Genomic DNA, 21,318 nt, shown 5'->3' with positions numbered 1-21,318 from the left:
CACCTGTGGACGTAGAAGCCGGAGAGGGGACATGGTGCTTCTTCTGGGAGCTGTGGGGACAGTGCCTGCGGATGGGGCAGCCCGCAGAGCTGCCTGACCGTACCTTCACGTAGGAGCTGGAGGGGGGACATGTTGCTGCTTCCGGGAGCTGCTTGAGGTAAGCGCTGCCCGGAGCCTGCACCCCTGATCTCCTCCTGTGCCCTAAACCCCAGCCCTGATCCCCTTCCTGCCCTCCGAACCCCTCTGTCCCAGCCTGGAGCACCCTCCTGCACCCCAAATCCCTCACCCCAGCCCCCAGCCAGAGCCCTCCCCCCTGTGCACCCCAATCCCCTGCCCCAGACTGGAGCCCCCTCCTGCCCCCGAACTCATTTCTGGCCCTGCATCCCAACCCCCAATTTTGTGAGCATTCATGGCCCGCCATGCAATTTCCATACCAAGATGCGGCCCTCAGGCCAAAGAGTTTGCCCATCTCTGCCTTAACTGAAGGGAGGTTTTAGGGTTTGTCTACACAGGGAGGTAATTTGCTCTGTAGGGGTGTGATTTCTAAAGTACGCCAACATGTTGTGCATTAATTGGTCTGGGGAGACCCTACTGGTGTGCACTATATATTCCCTAGTGCACTCAAACATAGTACAGTTTGAAACAGCACTACATTAAAGTGCACTGGCAGAGTATACACCTGACCATGAGCAATATGTTAGTGCCCTTTAAAAATCACACCCACATACAGCACATTACATCACCATGTAGAGAAGCCCTTGGCTGGTTCTTCTGGCCAGCAGCTTGTTCTCTTGGCTTCTCTTCTTTGCATATATAATCAACATCCAGGACCTCTTAAGACTTTCACCAGGAATAAAATTTACTTCCCTTCTGCTCTGCCCTTGGCTCCTTCTTTCCTCTCCATCTTTATTATCTCTAGAAGATCTCATTGCTAAATTCTCCCTAAAATCATTTTTTGGCAGACTACATGCAACTCTACATTTTCTTTGGTGTTCTCTCATTTCTCTGTTTACCACCTCTCCACGTAGTTTGATTGTCAGTTTCTGAGGGGACCATCATGGGAGTCAGGACTAGAGGGTAGGGCTGGCTAGAAAACAAGAACTGTATTTTATGAAAAGTTTCAAGGCTTCAAAACCTGGTTTTTTTTTGTTTCACGTCAGAGTGAAACCAAGACCTTTTGAAATTTTTCATGAAAAAATGAGAGACAGATACTCACACCAGAATAGTCAATAGTCTTGTGGTTAGGGCACTCACTGGGAATGTGGGAGATCTTGGTTCAGGTCTCTGGTGTGAGTCCCTGCTTGTGCATGTGCTCTGTCTCTGATTTGGACCATAAATGCTGGACCTGAGAAACCTGGCCAGCCTAAGGTAAGGGTCCAGCTACACTCCATGGCATTGTGCTTCCCTAACCCATAGAACTTTATTGGTTAAAATAATACTTTATCTCTCTGTGGTGTGGAAGTCCTCTCCGACCCAGAAGGAATTCTTGTCCTGTACATAGGATTAGCCAACATATAAAATGTATTGTATTGTGCTATATCTAATGAGGCTGGGAAGGGAGAAAGTTACCTACTCAGTAGCTAATACCAGAGTCAGTACATAGGCTGACAGGCAGTGAGTGAAACTGAAGCATGGTGTATCTAGCCCACTCTCATGTTCTCTGTTTGGATAGCTCATTTATTCATCCAAGGAAAATCTTTTTAAAATCCTCCACGTATAATGGGTAGTCATTTTAGTCAAGCATTAATGTCAACCAGACAATAGTTTCAGCCAGACTTGCACTAAATTGCTTCTGCATTGTTAATTCTTTCTTGAATTATACTTTCTACTGGGACTTATGCTATTATACTACTGATGTGAAGTCATGTGAAATTTGAGAATTAAAGTCCTATTTGACATGTCTTATTTTGCCCACTGTAAAAACTGCATTTCTCTATATTTAAGCAGGAGTGTAATACATTCAGAGGAACCTTGACATAACTTTGAAATGCCATTGATTTCCATTCTTTTTCCCCATTGCCACTCACTCGAAGCATTTACCCTAACTCCTGCCACCCTTTCCTCTTTCCCCTCTGCCTCCTCCCACATCCCTGGTAGCTTTGCTAGAATTCCTCACCTCCAGAACTCCCACCCCCAAATCCCTAGTGGTGGATATGTTCCTTTCCCCATTCTTTCCCCCATGAGCGTAGTGACTCTGAATGTTAACTTACCTCCCCACTCCCACCCACACTCCAAGCCTTTGGTGTCCCTGCCCCTTTCCTCACCTGCCTATTGGTTTCTCTGTCCACTTAGTTTGGTGGTTCCAGCATTGCCAACTCTGAGTTCCAACACTTAGTAAGATCCAAAATATAAGAGATTGAAATTTTGAAAAATATTTGTCTTTTTTCCCTCTAACAGGGGAAGTTCCCACCCCCTATTGATGTGTAATATCATTTCAGGTTGAATGGCCTTCCCTACCTGGCTGCTTGGAGTGGGATTCTACTCACTTCTTCCTAACGGCCACATGGTCCCTCTCCCCATCTCTCCTCTAACCACTCAGCTACTCTTCTCACCGTATACTGACCACACTCTTCTCTGTCTCCTCAGAATCCTCCCCACCCCAATCAATTACCCTGGTCTGCCTAGTATCCTTGCTCCCACTCATTCTCCTGCCCCTTCCATTCTCCTTAGTCGCCTGCTCCTCTGCTTGCAGTCTTTCTACCTCCCAGTGTTTCATGTGTCTCAACCTTCTCCTTTCCTGTCCCCCAAATTCCCTTGGTCCTACATGGTCCCTCCCTGATCCCCATCAAAGGTTCCTTCTCTGCCAGCCGCAGTCCCCTGACTCCCACATTTACCCCACCCCTTATCTCATTCTCTTCCTTTCACTATCTCCTCTGTGAGCTACACAGAGTGTATAGAGACAGTCATCCTCACTGAAGGCAGGCTGACTCCAATCCCTCTGAGAACAATGCGACAAGGTAGTCATTTTCTTCTGATTGCATGAGCAGCTTAAACCTACCCCAAATCACAAGACTCACAATAATGTGGTGAGAGATGGCAACTCTGTTATTGGTAAGAAGCTGTTGTCTGCTACTTCTTCCCTGGGCAAGTGGCTGCCCTCCTCCATCCCTGCTGCCTCTCTCTCATTCTGGCACCCCTTCCTCCCCCAGTCCCTCTCAACAAGGCCAGTAAGAGATATGGAAGAGTGCAGGCTCTTCTCTTGTGGCAATAATGGCTGGCTGCTGCAGGCTTCCCTGGATTTGTGGACTTCAAGCAATGCGGGCACTGTTGGTTTCGGATAGACACCCATGGTTTAAAAAAAAAATCTGACATAAAATATGGGCAATGGCTTCTGAAAATACTGTAAAATCAAAACCAAAATGTATCTTAATTTTCAGGATACAAGCTGACATATTTCAATAATGAGTTAAATGAACATATTTTTGCTCAGAAAAACATAGTTTGAGTTACCACTTAATTACTAAGTAAAAGAAACTAGAGGAATGCAAAGAAAAAACTCCTCTCTGCTGAAGCAGGTATTGACATAGGATTAATTTATCAGTTGCTTGTATCTGAGGTCAATTTTGTAATGCTAAAAATTCCCTCTGTAAAGTCTTTTTTAAATTTGAGCTGCTGTGTAGGTTAGAATTTTACACTGGAATTAATTTCAAGAAAGAAACTTTTTTAAAATATATAGGGGGGAAAAAAGTTTAATAATGTCAGTTTCATCCACCAGATGTCCCTGTACTCACAAACGGTATGGTAGTTTTTATGCAATCGCCTCATTGTTTTTTAAAAGGAAATTTACACACCAGCTGTATACTTACAGTACCTGTATTAATCACTACATTCCCAGACCAAACCCTTTGTTAAATATAAGTAAGGCTGTGAATAGATAGGTGAAGGAACAAAATCGACCCTGTGTAGAATCAAGCACATGGGTTTATTATGCACAGCGCTGACAGACTGTCACTTTGTTTATTAGGCTCAGAGACACTGCCAAACAATTGATTATATGGATTTTTCATAGGCAGAGGGAAGTGACGGGGTGGGTGGTCCTGAGCCCCTGGATAAGTCGAGCAGCAAGACAAGAGAAGCACAGTAGCCAGTAGTCAAAAGATTACATAATGTCTCCACCCATGGTTTAAGGTTAACAAGTAACATATCATTAGTACACAGGAAACACTGCTCTAATGGAATACGCACCTCGACCCTGTAGGTGTGGAATACCACCTAGGTGAGGACCGGTAGTGGCAGTCCTATCATTACCAATCCTGGCTCTGGAACAGGGCTTTATTCAGGGCATGACGCACAGTCAGGTGGTTCTACCCTGTCTCTGATAACTCGGTTAATTGTTACCAGTCGTGGACATTCTAATTTGGGCCACTGCTTAACAAAGGTTTGCCATGCCTTGGGGTTACCTCCGTCCATGCTTTAAGTGGTAGGCCCCACCCTGAGTTGGCAGGCCCAACCTCCACAGGTACCATGTCAGTAAAATTGGCATAGGATCTTTTATGAGTGTTTGGTTTCTTTCCCACAAAGTCCCACACAAATTCCAGTATCTAGGTTTATGTGTTTCCTCCCAAGCCATCGTGGCAGTATGCCATGTAATTGTGTTCAAATGGGGGATATCCCAAGATTTTGTAGTCCCCTTCACTAGTAGTATGCAGCTGTCCCCCTTTAAAGGTAATTCGGACACTGGTTGCATTATGTATAGACACTGTCCCTCTGAGAGGGCCACAACATTGTCTAAGCGTGTCACCCTGCTCGAAGGGGTAGCTCATGCACTTCCATGATTCCTTCCAGATGCCTCCATAAAATTCCATAATCTCTGGCACCTGACACCAGCGAATAACAGGGCAGTCAGCTGTTATCAAAATTGTGATGTTAGTAGTCTCCCTGTTATTATGAGCATCAGTGTATGATTTTATTTGGATCTTCTTGTGTTCTACTACGTGCTCATGTCCTAACCATAGTGCCACCTTTACCTCTGGCCAGACCTGTTTATTGGCCACTGAACGTATTCTGCAAAAGCTATGTGTTTCTTTAGTGCGGCAGTTAAAGCGAAGCAAATCCGGAGGAGGGAGGTTAGTGACCCAGTCCCAATCCTCCTTTTCACATGGCACACTACTTGTGTCCTTCCTCATGCACCACAGGAGCCACAGCAAGAACCGCCTCATGGTCACTCTGGTTGTCCTGGTCACCCTTCAATAGGAGCTTCAAATAATATTGTTTTAATGTAAGTTGTAGTTATACGAATACGTTTGGAACTGTGAATTCCCTAAATCAACCTGAACTTTGACCTTGTATCAAATATGTCTCTATCTATTCATTAATCACCTCCTTAAATCAAACTTATTCTAGTATTTTATCCCAGTGGCTCTCAACCTTTCCAGACTACTGTACCCCTTTCAGGAGTTTGATTTGCCTTGTGTACCCTCAAGTTTCACCTCACTTTAAAACTACTTGCTTACAAAATCAGACATAAAATACAAAAGTGTCAGAGCACACTATTACTGAACAATTGCTTCCTTTCTCATTTTTACCATATAATTATAAAATAAATCAATTGGAATATAAATATTGTCCTTACATTTCAGTGTATAGTATATAGAGCAGTATAAGCAAGTCATTATATGTATGAAATTTTAGTTTGTACTGACTTTGCTAGTGCTTTTTATGTAGCCTGTTGTAAAAGTAGGCAAATATCTAGATGAGTTGTACCCCCTGGAAGATCTGTGAGTACCCCCAGGAGTATACGTACCCTTGGTTGAGAACCACTGCTTTATCCAATAGAAACAACACAATTCAACTAGTGCAACTAAAGTAAAATACATAGAGATAGAGAGAGCCAGAGCTACTAGAATTATCACTATTACTGAGTTATGTAATTCTTCATCCTTTCATGATCAACACAAGCCAGAATTACCGTAAACTCTGATTCAAAGCCCACTGAAATCAGTGGAAAGAGGTTCCATTGACTAGGAGGGCATTAGATCAAGCCCATACTCTTGGTACAAAACCACAACCTACATCCTCATTCCCATTTATCACGACCATTTCAGCTGCCTATTAATAGCAAGTACCACCAATATCTCACCTGTTGCTCTCCATACACACTCCTGAAGCAACATTCCACTACAATTTATAGTACCAAATTGATCTCATTCACCCTCTAAAATATATACCAGTTGGAATCCCCCATATGGATCTATAATTGCAAGCACTTGTTCATGTGAGTAGTCCCAAGAGACTCAGTGGAACTATTCATGTATATAAATGTTGTGAGACTCAGGGTAAGTCTACACAACAGTTGAGAGGGTGTTTCCCAGTGCAAGTAGGTAGACAGGTGCTAGCTCATCTTGTAATAAAAATAGGCTATAGTGGCATGGGCAGTGGCTCGGGCTAGCCACCCAAGTACAGTCTCATCCGACCCCTGGGTACATATGCTGAGCTGCCATCAGTGCTGCTGTGGCCACAGTGCTATTTTTAATGCACTAGCTCAAGCAGAGCTAGTGCATATCTGTCTACCCAGGCTAGGGAAGCTCTCTCCCAGCACAGGTGTAGACATATCTTGTATGTCTACATTTGCAACTGTACACAGTTACGTGTGTTGTGCCATAACCCCCCTATTGTCCACATCTGAAGTCCTGTAGCATGTGTATGAAGGGGAGCACATTGCACAAAAGCTAGCACACATGAAGATGGGGGGAGGGATAGTTCAGTGGTTTGAGCACTGGCCTGCTAAACTCAGGGTTGTGAGTTCAATCCTTGAGGGGGCCACTCAGGGATCTGGGGCAAAATCAGTATTTGGTCCTGCTAGTGAAGGCAGGAGGCTGGACTGCAATGGCCTTTCAGGGTCTCTTCCAGCTCTATGAGAATGGCATATATTATTATAAGAGTTGTGTATGTACATGCCTCTGCTCTGGCATGGCCCTGTATCAGTGCTAGTGTGGTGTGGATGGGAGCAAGGGGCATGTACCAGGCCACAAGTATTCATAGTCCTCCAGGGCCATTCCCACAATTCATTGATACATTTACTGCTTAACTTTTACCCAAAGGTATAAAGGTGCCTGATCCCTCATTGCCAGTGGCAATAGCAACCTGCACTGAGTGCTTCAGGTCACTTTTCTCCCATGAACTATACTGATGAGTACAGGCAATCCTGGATCATGTTCCAAAAGCTGCCACCTGGTCTCTGGAGCACACCTGGGTGCTGATCAGGGTGTGGTCAGACTGCACCATCCTCCACGACTTTACTGGGATCGGAAGGAACATACCTGTACCAGAGGGTGGCAAGGAGCTGCAGCCTAATCCTGCCACTCCAGCCCCAATCAGGGCAAATGGGTTGGGGCTGGGCAACTAGCTAGAACTTGCCTGGAAACTGGCCACACCTGCCAGTCTCATTAACAGGGCTTGTGAGGAAGTGAGTCAGGAGGGGAGAGTAGGCTCAGAAGGAGCCTGCCACCCTGTTGCTACTGAGGCCTGTGCTAGGCCAAACCTGTAAATAGTTGGAGCTTGGTAGGGGGGACTGGACACAGGAATAAAAAACATAGGTGTTGCACCAGCTTGAAGTGGTCCTGACTCACTGGGGAATGGGGCCAGGAGGTGGAACCCAGCAGGGTGTGGTGAGCACTCCATTACACAAGACATTTCATGAAGGCTGGGGGAGGCTGTGTTCACTGGACTCCAACCCAGTGCTGGGAGCACATAAAGCACCTCAGCCTCCTGTATCAAAGGCTGAAGGACTCTGGCAATTGCTCCAGGGGGGCACTTAGCACAAGTCCATGATACAGTGAGCTGGACCAGGTGCTTTCAAGGGCTGTGAGTACAGAGCCTGAAGTGACTCTCAATCCCTTCCTCAACCCTGCTAGCCTCCTCATATGATGGGCTGCTGATGGGAAGGGGCAGGGCAAGGAGGCAGCAGCAGGGGTCCCAGAGGAAGAGGAGCCTGTGATTCTGCACCTATGCCAGGTGGGCCCAATTGAGGAAGCCCCCTTTGAGGAGCCTATGGAGGTCCCTGAAATGCTACAGGAACCAGGACATGAGGGTGGTAAGTTACAAAACACCCCCATGCGCCTCAGAAATATCCCCTCTTGCTCCAGTAACACATGCCTGAAGTTGCCCCCACCCCTGGTTCCACCCTGACCGGGTGCCTAAACAATATACCGCTCTAAATCAATTATTGTATTGAAATCCTGTGAACCGCTGTAAAGTGTTCAGTGGAAGCTGTAACAGAATATTAATGAGCAGTTACTGTCTGCATTTCTGAGCCAGAGCTCTGTGAGCAACAGTCCCTGGGCCGCATGGACAGAGAGGAAAGGGCGGGGACAGGTTCTAAAAGGGGGCGGGGGGAGAACAGTTTTATGACACTTGTGCAAAGACCCGACACCACCCGTCTCTGTTTTTCCTTCCCTTTACTAATGGTAGCTACAGGGGTGGAGGTCATTGTGGCTTGTGTGCAGTCAGATCAGATGTTGATCATGAAGGCATGATAAATTACTGCAGGATCTGATTGTTGGCAAACCAGGTGCCAGCTTATTCCTAGGCCTCACTAAACACTGATGAATACATAGTCGAATCCACTCTGGCTCACCTGTATGTTAGTATTGTTAGAGTAGCTATTAGATTTATAAAAATATGTTCAGTGTTTAAACTGTATGAAATGTTTGCAAATTGCCACATGCATTAATTTCACTTATAACATCGGTATCCCATGTTATAAGGTAATATTTAAGTGTTTGCTCCGTAACTATAAACAAGCAGCCAGGAGAGAAAATACTAGTTTGCCGCAGGAGGCATTCTCTCGTGCCCGGTGAAAGAAGGCCCATAAACACCAGACAAACCATTGTGGAACACAGGAGGACAAAAGACTTTCGTGATTGCTCCCCCCACCTATGAATAGGAGACGTGCATGTGAACTCATCCCATCAGCTTGAACTCTGGGGGGAAGGGAATAAAAATCCCTAAGAAGAAGAAAATGTATCTCTATACTGCTTGGACTTTGGGAGGTCAAGATTTCTAAGCATAAGCAATGGATCTCCAGCTGCTTAGTCTGGATTAGCGCTATAGGACATGCATATTGCAGCAGCTTCTATCACCTTTTGGAAAGTAAGAACGTAACACATTTGTGGGTGTGTATGTTAACCAGCTTTAATCTTGTAAATAATTCTGATTTCCTTTTCCTAGCTAATAAATCTTTAGATCCTTTATTATAGGATTGGCTACAAACATCTTTGTGAGATCTCAAGTGCAACTGACCTCAGGTAAGTGACTGGTTCTTTGGGAAAGGGAGTAACCTGAATCTTGCTGTGATCTTTGGAGTAAGGATCCATCTATCACAAAAGTAGGCTTACCTGGATGGCAAAATGTGTTGGAGTATCCAAGGGCACTGCCAGTGAATCCCTGTTAACACTGTTATAGTGGTTGAGGAGTTAATACTTGATGATTGGTTGGTGAAATCTAAGTATAGAACTCACAACAAATTTGGGGTTTGTGCCCTGCTTCTTAGCAGTCTGCCCTGAGGTTGGGTTTTGTGCTTTGGAGCCATTGCAGGACAGCTTGACACCTGCCTAGGTCTAGGACAGGAAAGAGCCATTTGTCTGCCCAAGGAACATCATAGCAGTCCATTCTCCCTTGACCATTTCAAATGTTTATTACTGTTCCCAGTCCCTGGTGTTCAGTCTTTCCCCACAGTGAGCCTCTCTGCAGAAGCCGGGAGAAGAGTGGGCAAGTGAAGCATCAGCTCCAGTGGTTGTACAAACATAATACTGTGTCCCTTAGCAGTGGAAGGGTGACAGGATTGTGGTGTTAATTCAGAATTTCAAGGAAGAAAATAAACTTGCAGTGTGACTTTTTCCCTGTCCTTTCCCATGCTGTTCTTGGACATGGGCTAGACTTTCTGAGGCAAGAGAGACTAGTGGGTGGGTGGACATTCTTTGTGGTTCTCTGTTCCTCTTCCATGGGAACTGGCTGCTAGCTTAGAATTGCCTCCCTGTGCTGGATGCCTCATTCAGCAAACGTTTGACATAGCAGAAACTCAAGCTGGTTCTTCAAATTTAATGGCAGGGCAATGTGCTTTGTAGCTCACCAAGAACCTTCCACTCAGCAATGTGTAGACCGTTAGCAGAAATAGGACTGGAAAGACACCTCTCTTTTGCATTCTGGTACCTTGCTCTCAGCTATGTTCTCCAAACGATGGCCAGCCTTTAAAGAAGAAATAGGTAACTAGAAATGTAATTCCTGAAAGGAACTGAACCCCACCCCAAACAGCCCCTTGATGCACTGTAAAATGTGGAACATTTTAAGAACACTGTTGCAAGTGTCTTACCATTTTTACCTCATGGGCTGCAAAAGTAGCCTGAAGGAAAGAGGCTACAACACCAGCATTCCTGGGATGCTAAAATGTAACAGTATTGTGACCTTTGACAGCTCAATTGCTTTATCTGGGGTGATTTTAGGTTCTTTCCAAGAATAAATTAAATATACGGGGACTATAATAGCACAGCTACACCCCGATAGCTATGTCAACATAATGCTTTGACTTGCCAGAAACTTCCAATGCCAATAGGGAACCCATTCCACCAGGAGGGCAGGAGCAGCACCTCAGAGGCCGATGAAAGACCTGCTTGTCAGCACAGACAAGAGTAAAGAGCAGTTCAAGTTACTTAGGGAAAGGGAGGATCGTGATCTTAGGCAGGAGACACCAATGAACTGGTTCATGAAACGGGACTATGCCCAGAGGGAATGGGACCATGCAGTCATTAGTACAATGGCTGGCTGAACACTTTTGGGGCCCACCCACTACTTCTCTCTGGGAACCAGCAGCACCTCTTGTTCGTCATCCAACTGCTGCTCCTCCTCCAGCTGATACCCAAGCTGCTGTTGAGGCAGTGAATTTCACTCTCACACACACACACCAGGGAGAAGTGTGTTGGATGCCCAGCACAACCTCCCTTCATTGGCACTCCAACTCCTCACAGAGGAAACCCCCACCACCGCCCAGAGTATGCCGAAGGGGAACGATGAGCCGGATCCAGCCCCTGTAGCCGAGCCTGTATTTGACTACAAACCCCTCATGTCCTCATTTGGTCCTCCCCCAATATTCTTCAGCCAATACCCCCTTGTCAGGGCCAGGGGAAGGAGAAAGGCAGGGAAACGTGGCCACAGACAGTACTGTTTGCCCACTTCTCAGGGAATTTGACTGGTTTTTTTGTTCATTTGTTCCTGTTACAATAAACAACAGTTAAAACAGTTTGTATGTCTGGATGTAAAAGCTACTGTTCATGGCACTTGTGTGTGCATCTTGCTTTCCAAGTCAGATCAGCAGGATGTTTCCCACATGTTTGGGATGGGTCAGCAGCATGCACAGTACAACTGTGATTTCTGTAAATGTGGTGCCAAAGAAATGCAATGAGTTTTGTCCCTCCTCCCACCCATGAATTTCCTACTGTTGAGGGGCAAAATAACGGGGTTCATGATAATGATTGAAGCTCTGAAATAATTATTGCTGTCCAAAGCACCAGCATGAGAAACCAAGGAGAAGTTTTGTTAATATTTAAGTGACAATACAGACAAAAGAAATAAAACTAACTTACCAAAGAAGATATCTGACACTGAACAGTGCTTTCTTGACCCTCACCCCCACCAAACAGTCACCACTTGCAACCATAGGAGTACTCATGTACAGTATCCAACAAGTTTTTGTGGACAACAGTGTCAGAAAACACTGTGAAGAAGGAATGTTTGACGTCTGTACCAAAACCTTAAAGAGCTGTTTTTAAATTACCTTTAACTATGCTTAAGTGCTCCCTTAAAAGAACCCTGAAACAGGGCTGCTAACTTGCAACAACAACGTTGCTTAATGATGACATGAAAGTGCATATACACTCTGCTCAGCACAAACCCAAAAGTGTTCACTTTGAGGACCCTTTCAGTTAGTACATTGTCAACTGCAGGTGATCAAAACTCACCATGGCATGTCACAACACAAGTCTTTGACAATGCTCCATTGAGCTTTTCCAGAAGCACAATAGTGTCACAACAGTGTTCCTTTGCACAGTACCAAGTTATCTTCTGGCTCCACACTGATCTGCAATATTGCATCATGAATTTCCTTTGCCTACCAGGAGCAGTATGCACATGGGTGGGATCTGGCTGCCTGTACAAGCTTTGAAAACAAGATCTGTCCTGTGCCTACTCACTCTGGAAGTATTCCTCTTTATCCTCGCATATGTTTTGAAAGGCAAGCATGCCACGATAATGCAAACTCTGTTGGCTATGCTGGCATCCTGACAGGTCCACAGGCATCACCAACGAGCTTTTAGATGCCCAAAGGTACTCTCCATCACCATTCTGCAGCTACCCAGTCGATAGTTGAATTCCCTTTTCCTGGGGAATGCAATGTCAGGGGTACAGCTTTGAGCCATGTGAGGAGTGGGTAGGCGAGGTCCCCTAAAATAACTGTGAGGGACCAAACCATGTCATTTCTTGGGAATAAATACCTCCTCCCCCCTCCCCCCACAATACAATCCTGATCTCCTGAGTGCCCTGGACCTTTCCTGTATGTCCAATGTTGGAGTTCATGAACTGACCACTCTGGTCCACTAAGCTTTGGAGAATGAGCAAATAGTAACCTCTCTGTTTCATGTATTCACTGACCCCTTTCAGTGGGCAAAGTGTTGGGATATGTGTTCTGTTGATGGCCCCTGCATTGTTCAGCAACCCCATCCTCTGAAATCCCACTATAATTTCAAGGACTTGGATTATGGCAACCACTCATGGATAGATTGCAGTACTAATAGCATGGCAAACCTGTACGACCACCACCCCGACTGTTGACTTCCCAACCTGGAACTGGTTTGCATCTGACTGGTAGATGTCAGGTTTAGCCACTTCCAAAGGATAATAACCACCTGCTTCTGTACTGGTAAGAGGTTTTGGAAAACAATTGGTCTGGCACTGAAGGGGTGCTGCAAGCTGCTTCCACAACTCCATAAAGGTCTGCTGCTTCATTTGGAAGTTCTGCAGGCACTGGTCGTCATCCCAGGTTTCCAAGACAATGCGGTCCCACCACACCGTGCAGGTTCTGTGGGACCAGAAGCAATGGTCCACCAATGGGCATAATATTCCCATTTAGCACTCAACATGGGATCCCAGTGGATTTTCATTCACCCTTTCAGTCACCAGTCTTTAGTATGTCACATTTTTCTGGCCCCATTCTGTCCAGTATGCAATGCACTGGTCCCATGAGCAGGAACACAATCCCATCATCATGGACTTGCTCCATGTTTTCAATGCATATTGATAGAAGGGTGAGATGACTGGGAGCTGTCATCACCATATGTGTGAAGGTGTCCTACAGTACCAGCAACACATAACAAAGTGATTCCAAAAGCATCTCCTGAGATGCAAAGGACTCTGGGATGCCATCCCTGAAACAGTAGCACTACTCTTGCATACCGAAAAGGGGCAGCATGGACATAGATATATCTCTGTGCATGGCGTGTACCTATGCCCAGCACAGTATATGTGGACACTCAGTGCGACTATGGGATACACATGCTGACAGTATGTGGACGCGTACTCAGGCAAGCTACAAGCGTATACATAGTCTACATGTAAGTGTGTACAGGAACAGGGCCTACATTTGAATCCTGACAGCCTAATATTAAATTTGTGGACAGAGAGGAGAGATATAGGGTCAAGATTTGGGGATTGTAGAACCCAATTATGAATCAACTGACTTTGAAATGTATGTGTGACATTGCAGTCTGTATGATTTTATGAAAGCATGCTGATGAGTGTGAATATAATGTAACTAAAATATGCTTCATGCAAAAAGTCTCTTGTAAAGTATCATTACAAAGCTTATAATCTACTGAGTGTGGTCATCCATATTTGTGACTGAAACTAGAAATATAAAATATAACTTTGAGGGCCTATTGTAATTATGCAAAGTGTGGGCCATTAATGGTGGTTTGGAATCTTGATGGCTCCCATCAACCAGGACAATTGACTGTGGATGGCTCTGTTTGCAGGCAGGCCTTCCTATGAGTCAAGCTGGGAGGAATGAAGGGTTGGAGTCTTACAGTGACATGTGATCATGTCACCTGAACTGGAATCCATCTTTAACCTGGTGTTTTTCCATTTAGAAGGAGGGGGGAACCCAAAGAGGGACAAAGGATTCCTGCCTTATGCAAAAGGTATATATAAATGGGTGGAACAGAACAAAAGAGGCAGCCATCATGAGAAATCCCCTAGCTACCACCTGAACTGGAACAAGGGCTGTACCGGAGGAAGGATTGTGCCCAGACTAGGAAGGCATCCAGTCTGTGAAAGAAACTTATTGAAACATCTCTCAGGGTGAGATTTTATCTGTATTCAGTTTTATTACTGTATTAGACTTAGATTTGCGTATTTTATTTTACTTGGCAATTCATTTTGTTCTGTCTGTTACTACTTTGGAACCACTTAAATCCTACTTTCTTTGTTTAATAAAATCACTTTTTACTTATTAATTAACCCAGAGTGTGTATTAATACCTGGGGGAGGGGGAAAGGGAACCGCTGTGCATATCTCTCTATCAGTGTTATAGAGGAAGAACAATTTGAGTTTACCTTATTATAAGCTTTATACAGGGTAAAACAGATTTATTTGGGGTTTGGACCTCATTGGGAGTTGGGCATCTGAGTGTTAAAGACAGGAACACTTCTGTAAGTTTCTTTCAGTTTAGTCTGCAGCTTTGGGGCACGTGGTTCAGACCCTGGGTGTGTGTTGGAGCAGACTGGCGTGTCTGGCTCAACAAGACAGGGTGCTGGAGTCTCAAGCTGGCAGGGAAAGCAGGGGCAGAAGTAGTCTTGGCACATCAGTTGGCAGTTCCCAAGGGGGTTTCTGTGATCCAACCCGTCACAGTATGGAGGGGTGGTTACCCTAAATATAAATTTCTAGGCTTTCAAACATTTGGATGTTTTAGTTACAATCTTTAATGTTTTTTGTTTATTGAACTGATGTCTCTTTACGACTGTAGACAAATTGTATTTGTACAACTTAACAAATGTATTGTTAATGAAGATTTTTACTGAGGTATTTCAATTTGTAGAAAACATTTTTATGTAGCATGAGGAAACTTCCTCATGAGACAAATACAATAAACACAAGGTCCAATCTCGCAAGTACTTAACACCTACTAGTAGTGCTTTTGACAAACTTCTGTTGAAAAATCAGACTTTATGATGATGATAATGTGATAATTATCATTGTTTAACATTTATATTGTTAGTGTGTGTCTATGAACCTGATCCTGCAAATGTATGTGAGTAAATTTACTCATCTGAATACATTTTCAGGGTTGGTCCCAAAGATATATATGAATTGATCCTTCAGAAGGTGTTTTTCTGAATAAGATTACAGGATTGTGCTGTATAAGTATTACAGGCTTGATCCAATAAGGTGAAATTAGTGGGGGTTGAGGATGTTGAGTATATTATGAGACTGAGCTCTTGGCAATATTTTTTTTTAATTTTGAACTAATTGTTCTCTTCCAACAAATAAACATCTCTCCTAATTTGCAGAAATTAAAGCACTCTGGAAAACCAGACATATGTATCTTCCTTGGAATATGTGAGCATGCTTACAGTTTATCTGTCGTAGCTTTAGATCTGAACTAAAAAAAAGGATTTTCAATAGCAATCACTGCCTATCTGTCCACTGAGTATGTGTGTTTGTGTGGGGGTGAAATAGTTGCTAAATGTTATGTTGCATGTAAACTTTGATTTTTAACATTTTAGTTGTAAAGTTGTCTTCCTGTATAGGAGACTGCTGGGCAAGAGAGACAGCACTGGGTCATAAAGTGGTGAAAGGAAATGTTAACTGCAAAGGCACAATAGAGGAAGCTGTGAATAATTTTTCAAGGTTTAAATAGTGCATTAGGTGGTGGCCTCCGAGTTCTAGTTCATATAATAATACAAAAGTCATGTAATATTTAAACAAGGTTTTTTGGCACTAAATTTTTTTAAAATGCTAAGGTGGTTTGAATTCATGATATGCGTTAGTATTGATACAAAGGAGCTTTTAAGGAAAGGTAGGGTTTAATGGAGATAAAAGCTTTCACATTGGTTTGTTTTAGCATAATAGTATGAACTAAATTTAATTTCAATCCAGTGAGCTAATTATATATTTTAATCCTGTTATTTTATTTGCAGCTTCCTGGATTATCTCTAGCTCTGTAATCTCATAAAGTGCCATGTTTCTTAAACTGCATGCATGCATCAGGGAAAGCCATTGGCAGGAAAAGAGAGACTGCAAAAATTCATTCACAACTTTCGTAATTTGAAAGTAGTAGTACGCACCAGCTACATATACATCCTGTAATGAAGTGTGATTATGTAAGTACTTGTAATTTTGAATAAGCTTTTTTGTTTAAATATAAAAAGGCATTCTAAGAGCCAAGGAGTTGCTTAGCATTATGTTCAGTTGTATAGAACTAATTCTGCAGTGGGCAGGTTTGGACTGGAATTTGCGGTGTATATAGCATTTTGCACTGAATGCCAAATAGGCAAATATCTCAAAAGGATGCATGGTTAACTGTTCTGTTCTGCAGGTACCTGCAAATACCCATTGTAGCTTGTACTGTTCATGGAGACCCATTAGATTTAGAGAGCAACTAATTACTCCAATAAAAAAATGTGGTCAGTTATGTTGAACTGAAATGTTAAAGTAACTGTTCTCATCTTACACAGTGTATACCATGTAAACACAAATCACCCTCAGTAGATTCAGCAATGGACTTCTTGACAACTTTCTTATATAAATAATCTTTTACAACAGTTAAAAAGTCCAGTGCAGTGACTTACTGATCAGAATTACTTCCAGTGACATTGAGGTTGACACCTGTTTGTTTTTTAATCAAGCAAAGGTTTATGATGAGCACTAACAGTGAGTTCACAGTAAAAGAAAAGAGGAACTAGTTTAAATAATTTACATGCCCATTTATTCAATTATAGTCAGGAAAAATGGATGAATAATTTAATGTCTGAATGTTGGGCTATGCATAGGTTCTATAAGGGGAGGAAATATTCACAAATAATATTTTCAAAGAAAAGGCCAACATTTCTTGGATAAATTATTCACAATGAATAATTTGACCATCTTCACTAATTAATGCTATATGTGCATGCCTATAAATGCTCATGTTAAACAAATAGGAATTAGAGCCTGTGGTATATGAAAAACATTGCCACAAGTCATAGGTCCAATGCTAGGGCATAACATAGTGCAGTTACAAAATCTAGCCAATATCTAGTTTATCTCCATGGGAATCCATTCAGGCACTGGGGGATCATCTGCATGCCTCTGATTGAAAGATTGGGGCCAAAGGGTCGAATCATGCAAACACTCACTCTCAGTGAGTTGTCCTTATGTAAATAGTTCCACAGAAGCGCCCCCCCCAAAAACCAAAACAAAGAAAAAAACATTTTTTTAGCATGATTATAGAAAGAAAGAGAAACTGAAGTCAAAGGTGATTCCAACATGCATCTCGTTGCAGGACTGGGGCCTTAACGTGTATAAAAATGAAAGTTGCAAGCTAGCAAGGCTACAAGTGAATCAGTAATGTAAGATGAAGCCTATCAATAGTTTTTAAATCAGTGTTTCTTGTTTTACTATGACTGTGGTAGCCCACTTCCAATTCTCATCCATGAACACACTACCTTTAAATTTACAGATTTTTGTAAATGAGATTGAGGAAGTTATGTATTTCTAGACAACGGATAGGGCTGTATTTGAAGCACATCATAGGTCGACCTACCTTTCTGCTGGCTAAATGTGGAGCTAACTTCCACAGCCCCCAGATCACTACAGCTGGATAGAACTTGATATTAATAACACCCCTTCATTTGACATATAGCACTATCTTTCTTCCTGTAAGGGTTAACAGCACTGAAGAGATCGTTTTCTGAGGGCAGACCTAACATCTATTGCTTCATGCACACAGAAATGTTAATTTGTTTACATTTGGTATTGCTTCATCAATGACAACCTAGATTAAATCTATTAAATAGCATGGTGGTATTTCAGACCATTTAAGCATTCATTTTACGAATCAGTGGTTGGAAGAAGTTGCTTACAAAATGGGAAAGACTGAGATTATAATTTGGCACATTAGTAGCCTTTTTTGGTAACTTAACATTTGGACAGCAGTCTAGGAGAAAGAGAGGTACTATATGTTTGCAGTAAGCAGAGAACCAGAAGAATCTTTCTTCTATCAATATAGTTGAAATGAACTAATGATATTTTCCTGGTTCTCCCATTATTTTTCTGTTTTGTCTTTTTACATTCTGTGAGTTGTCATGCCATATAGAAAACTCTAAAGAAACCAAATGAAGTGTCTGTGCTTAACCCCTGGAACCCCTTTCTTAGGTTAAACTCCCATATAGTCTGATTGCTCAACAAGTGGGCCCTCTAAGCTACATGCTCCCTACTTCTGCATGTAGTGGAGAAGAGCAAAATGTGGCAGAAGCGTCCACTGAGAACTGTAAAGAGGGGAGCTGTGACTCAGTTGCAGACTTTGCCAATCCCCGGCAGCAAAGGGGCCCCATCTGATTCAGCTCTGTGTAGCTGGAAGGAGTTGGGGAAAGAGTTGTGTTTGGAAGAAGGCAGACCAGAAGAGCAGCTGCTCTCCGGAGCCTGCACCAGATGAACTTTTAAGTACAAATCTCTTCGGAAGTTACAGCTTACAATAAATTACAATCTGTGCAAGTGTGCCTAGAGGGATCACCCTGCTGATGACCATCTGAGCTATGTTGACAGGAAAGGTAGGCTGAATAGACTAGAATGGAGAGGCAGAGATGGGATGAGTGCCTTGAGAATCCAATCCCTTCAAACATCACACCTCCGTACCCTTAGAGGCTGGCCCAAACTCTAGATCCTGAAGAGACAATGTCAATGTCACTAACTTGTGGAATATTGGAGCATACAGCCCACAGGAGGCGGGACTTGTAACCCTATAGCCTGTTCCCTGCAAGCTGTTCTGCATGGTGTGCTGAACCCCATTGGCTTCAGCGAAGTTCCTTGTAGGTGCAGACATAAGAAACAGCTTGCTGTATCAGGGCCAAGGTTTGTAAAGGGCTTTGAAGATGTAACATGATGTCTAAATGCTAAACAGCATTATGTTGTTAAAAATAATGATTATAAAGAGGCAGGTGCATTTTAATTCTCTAAAATTTATTAAACATTAAAAGACAGAACAAAATTCTGTTCACCTAAGTCAGCATAAATGGAAATAAGATGCACAGTGGAAGACGTTTGCATTTGTATGGTTACTGTTTTATAGAGGAGGATTTATTAATTATTAGTTGTGACACTAACATCTGATACAGGCATATATATCATTTATAAAGCATAATCAACAAAAATCTCATGACATCTTGCAAACATATATATACTCAAATGGGTCAGTACACCCTTCCACACACACCCTTGCCGCTGGCAACTATGTTGTTTCATTATCATCATCGTCATTTATAGTTAAAAAGCAGGCTAATAGGTTTAGTGCCTAGACAGGTAAACTTCCTTTTTTTGCAAGGTTGGAATAAACACACAAACATAATGAAGGTAAGAAAGATGGTGCATGAAATCACACATAATCACATATGGTGTGGCAAAGGTCATCTTAAGTAATACTGAGATCAGTATTACACTCTAGACTGGGACTCTGGTGATCTGGGATTGATTATCAGCTCTGGCACAGACTTCCTGTGTTGTCTTAGTCTCTCTGTGTCTCAGCTTCCCATCTATAAGATTGGGATATTGACCCTCCCTCAGAGATGGGGGGCTGATAAGATAAATGTGTTAATGTTAGTGAGATACTCTGATACAATGGTGATGACTGTAGAAAAGCCTGCAAATAAACAAATAACTTATTTTAAAAGGTGCTTGCAAAGTGGTCTTTCTCACATCAGCAGCAAGGGGAATCCATACTCCCAGGATTGTTGCAGACACAAATATATTGATTAACCTATCTGTCTATCTTTCTGTCAGTGCTGTAACAAGGGCGAGGCAAGTGGGGCACTTGCCTCGGGCATGCAAAGTGGAGGGGCGCAGCTCTACCGCGATCGGCGGTGCTTTTGGCAGCAGCTCTACTGCTGCCGCTTCTTCAGCTGTGGGTCCCTGAGCCCCTCTCAGAGGGAAGGACCTGCCGCCGAATTGCCACCGCCGCTGCATTCATTCTTCGGCGGCAATATGGCGGTGGGTCCTTCTCTATGACAGGGACTCAGGGACCCGCTGCCGAACTGCTGCTGAAGAGCCTGGAGCTGGCTCTTGCCTCGGGTGCAAAAATTCCTTGTTACGGCTCTGCTTTCTGGGTTCATACACCACACCCACCATCATGGTGTCTGAGAACTTGATTGCAGATACAGGGCACAATCCATCTTCCATTTAAGTTAAAGGGAGTTTTGGCATTGACTTTCACCTGAGCAAGAGTAAGATCAGATGGCATTTGTCCTCCAAATCCCAAGTTCTAACAGTCCCATTCACTTGAGTGTTAGATGAATCAGTGATACATAAGTGAATCCAGAAGCTTAAAATGGTCTGTTACAGAGTGTGTCCGAAAAGTTTTAACAGTTAAAATAAAAATCACAAATAGGACAGATTGCCATGTACACAGCGTATTAATGTAGTTGGGGTGTGTTGACACAATCCTTTCCTCTTACCCCCAAGACAATAAGCATCTCATCTAGGGCTCACTGATGTCAGTGATCAAAACTCCCAGTTACTTCCCTGGCATTCGATCAGGCGTAACAGTGCTGCTGCACTCTGCCCTATCTGCAGATGATGAATGAGTCTTTTTAGTGCCCCATAACAAGGAACATTATGGTAGTCTAACCTCAAGGAATCTTTCATGGTAAGAGATGCTTTAAGGAACAAATCTACATTTCCCCCCCGCCCCCGACAAATATAAGGAAAACATTTTAAGGAAACTGTTAGTAAAAATCGTGGTAACGAGCCAGTTAATGTAAATATGATTTTTTTAGTCAAAGACTTTATTTGTAATGGAAGTATTGAATTTGGCTACTGCAGGTGAGTGAAAAGCAGGGCATGAAATTACAGCCTGCCACCTGTCTTTAGCTAGCTTATTCTTCAGTACTGTCAGTCAAAATCAAAATTCATCATTTGTGTGGGATGCTCTATTTTGAAGCTTTTGGAATGACAGACAGAATATTCAACTGTACAAGACAAGTCTGACTTGGGAGGGTCAAAGCTTTGCTGTCATAGTCTGCAGGAGGCAAGTGAATTGCTTTGTCAATCTTTCCAGTCTCACTTACAGAAACGTGCTAATATTTC

The 21,318-nt window shown here is 43.2% G+C and overlaps 1 protein-coding gene across 3 annotated transcripts in view; it reads left to right on the top strand.

Moving 5' to 3' along the window:
- The window catches only part of PTPRR (protein tyrosine phosphatase receptor type R), a 210,581-nt gene that overhangs the window by 36,918 nt on the left and 152,345 nt on the right, over positions 1-21,318 (top strand). The window contains exon 1 of one of the 3 annotated variants that reach the window (XM_045012312.1): positions 7,885-8,032. The exons of 1 other annotated variant lie outside the window; for it this stretch is intronic. In XM_045012312.1, the coding sequence (XP_044868247.1) occupies positions 8,024-8,032 (9 nt within the window). In that variant the 5' untranslated portion in view covers positions 7,885-8,023. Of the gene's footprint in view, positions 1-7,884; positions 8,033-16,327; positions 16,365-21,318 lie in introns of those variants that run through there. One more of the 3 variants, XM_045011670.1, reaches the window with a different exon arrangement.

Source organism: Mauremys mutica, chromosome 1 (genome assembly GCF_020497125.1).
Source record: "Mauremys mutica isolate MM-2020 ecotype Southern chromosome 1, ASM2049712v1, whole genome shotgun sequence".
NCBI classification, from domain to species: Eukaryota; Metazoa; Chordata; order Testudines; family Geoemydidae; genus Mauremys; species Mauremys mutica.
The sequence above is the reverse complement of the archived record's forward strand: the minus strand, read 5'-3'. Positions and strand labels throughout refer to the sequence as shown.